This window comes from Danio rerio, chromosome 1 (assembly GCF_049306965.1).
Source record: "Danio rerio strain Tuebingen ecotype United States chromosome 1, GRCz12tu, whole genome shotgun sequence".
Lineage (NCBI taxonomy): Eukaryota > Metazoa > Chordata > Actinopteri > Cypriniformes > Danionidae > Danio > Danio rerio.
In genome coordinates, this window is record NC_133176.1 from 62,918,261 (window position 1) to 62,920,000 (window position 1,740).

The following is a 1,740-nucleotide window of genomic DNA, read 5'->3' on the forward strand; positions in this document are numbered from 1 at the left end:
GAGTAAAGCTGCACACAGTCTGCTGTGATGGTTGGGTTTAGGGGTGGGGTGGGGTGAGGGTAATACAATATACGGTTTGGGCTGTATAAAATGAATGGAAACCTATGTAATGTCCCCACTTTTCACAAAAACAAACATAAATACTCTACTGAGAAACACACGTCTAACCTACCGATCAGTGTGGGAGTAAATGTGCATCACAGGAAGGGTGTGTTTAACACAAGTGTACAGCGCACTTCACACACTGCACTCATTCCCACACTCCACACACACACACACACACACACACACACACACACACACACACACACACAAACACATTATTTGCAACATCCACTTGTGCTAACATAGATATTGTGCAACACCTCCCCCCCCTCACACACACACACACTCACACACACAGACACAAACGAGAACACACATTTCTTTCACACTCCCTATTGAAGGTTGTGCTGAGATCAGATCAGCTCGGTTCACTGATGGCACCTCCACTCTGGCCCGCTCAGCTGATGCTCCTGTGTCACAGAACTGGGCCATCCAGCGGCAGCGCGGCGTCTCAGAGGACTCACACTGATCACTTTACTGGACCACTACAGCAGAACTCCACAGTGAAGTATTTCAACACAGCGTCACGGTGACTCAGTGGTGTCAAACTGTGGCCTCACAGCAGGAAGGTCTCTGGTTTGAGTCTCGGCTGGGTCAGTTGGTGTTTCTGTGTGGAGTTTGCATGTTCTCCCCGTGTTAGTGTGGGTTTCCTCCGGGTGCTCTGTTTCCCAAACACATGCGCTATAGGAGAACTGATCAACTAAATGAATGTGTGAGTGTGTGTGTGTGTGTTTGTGTGTGGGGGTGTTTCCCAGTACTGGGTTGCACTGGAAAGGCATCCATTGTGTAAATGTGGTGACCCCTGATGAATAAATGGACTAAGCTGAAGAACAATGAATGAATGAATGCTTTAATATAATAGGCTGATGAGAGGACACATGTAACGCAGGTAAACACACACACACACACACACACACACACACACACACACACACACACAGAGCAGATCTGTCCTGCAGGAGTGATATTAGAGGAACTACAGAAACTAATGACAGCAAATGATCATGGTGTCCTGAGCGCATGACAGAAGTGGAGGAGTGAGGAAAGACGTGAGTGTCGAGCTGCAGAACACCACCGTCATTCACTGCAGAACTCATCGTGTCTTCTACACACCAGCACACCTCACACCTCCAGCTCAACGTCCAGCTTCATCTCTTACACTGACTGAGAATACACCCGCTGGCAGAACACAGCAGCGGGATCCCTGAAGCACTCTGATGAAGCCTGCGGTCGGCAACCAGAGGAGTGAAGACTCAGTCCAACTCCAGGAGAAGCTCTGAGGAGTTCATTACCCAGAACACAGCGACCGTCCGCTCATCCCAACTCTGCAGTCACTGCAGTCCCTCCAGCCTCCTGTAGATCACCTCAGAGTCTTCGGCAGGGACTCATTTACCTGTCGAGATGTTAGGCCGACAGACGCCAGCTTCTCTCAGCTCATCAGGATGTTCTTGATTGTCCGCTCCGTCTGCTCTCGCTGATCCCAGATTCAGATGTCCTCAGGTTTGGTCCTCAGTGTTGGCCGTGTGTTGACTGTGTGTGCATAGGTATACCTGCGGGATCAGTCCTGGAGTCTCCTCAGCGTCCCGCAGATGTTCTTGTCCAGAGCCTCGTGGATCTTCATCAGGCGGCGCTCAG

The 1,740-nt window shown here is 50.2% G+C and overlaps 1 protein-coding gene across 1 annotated transcript in view; it reads right to left on the bottom strand.

Moving 5' to 3' along the window:
- Window positions 1-941: 941 nt before the first annotated feature.
- Window positions 942-1,740, bottom strand: part of wfikkn1 (WAP, follistatin/kazal, immunoglobulin, kunitz and netrin domain containing 1) — a 3,764-nt gene continuing 2,965 nt past the window's right edge. The window contains exon 2 of the mRNA NM_214747.1: window positions 942-1,740. This exon is cut by the window's right edge and continues 1,441 nt beyond it. Within this exon, the coding sequence (NP_999912.1) occupies window positions 1,664-1,740 (77 nt within the window). The 3' untranslated portion in view covers window positions 942-1,663.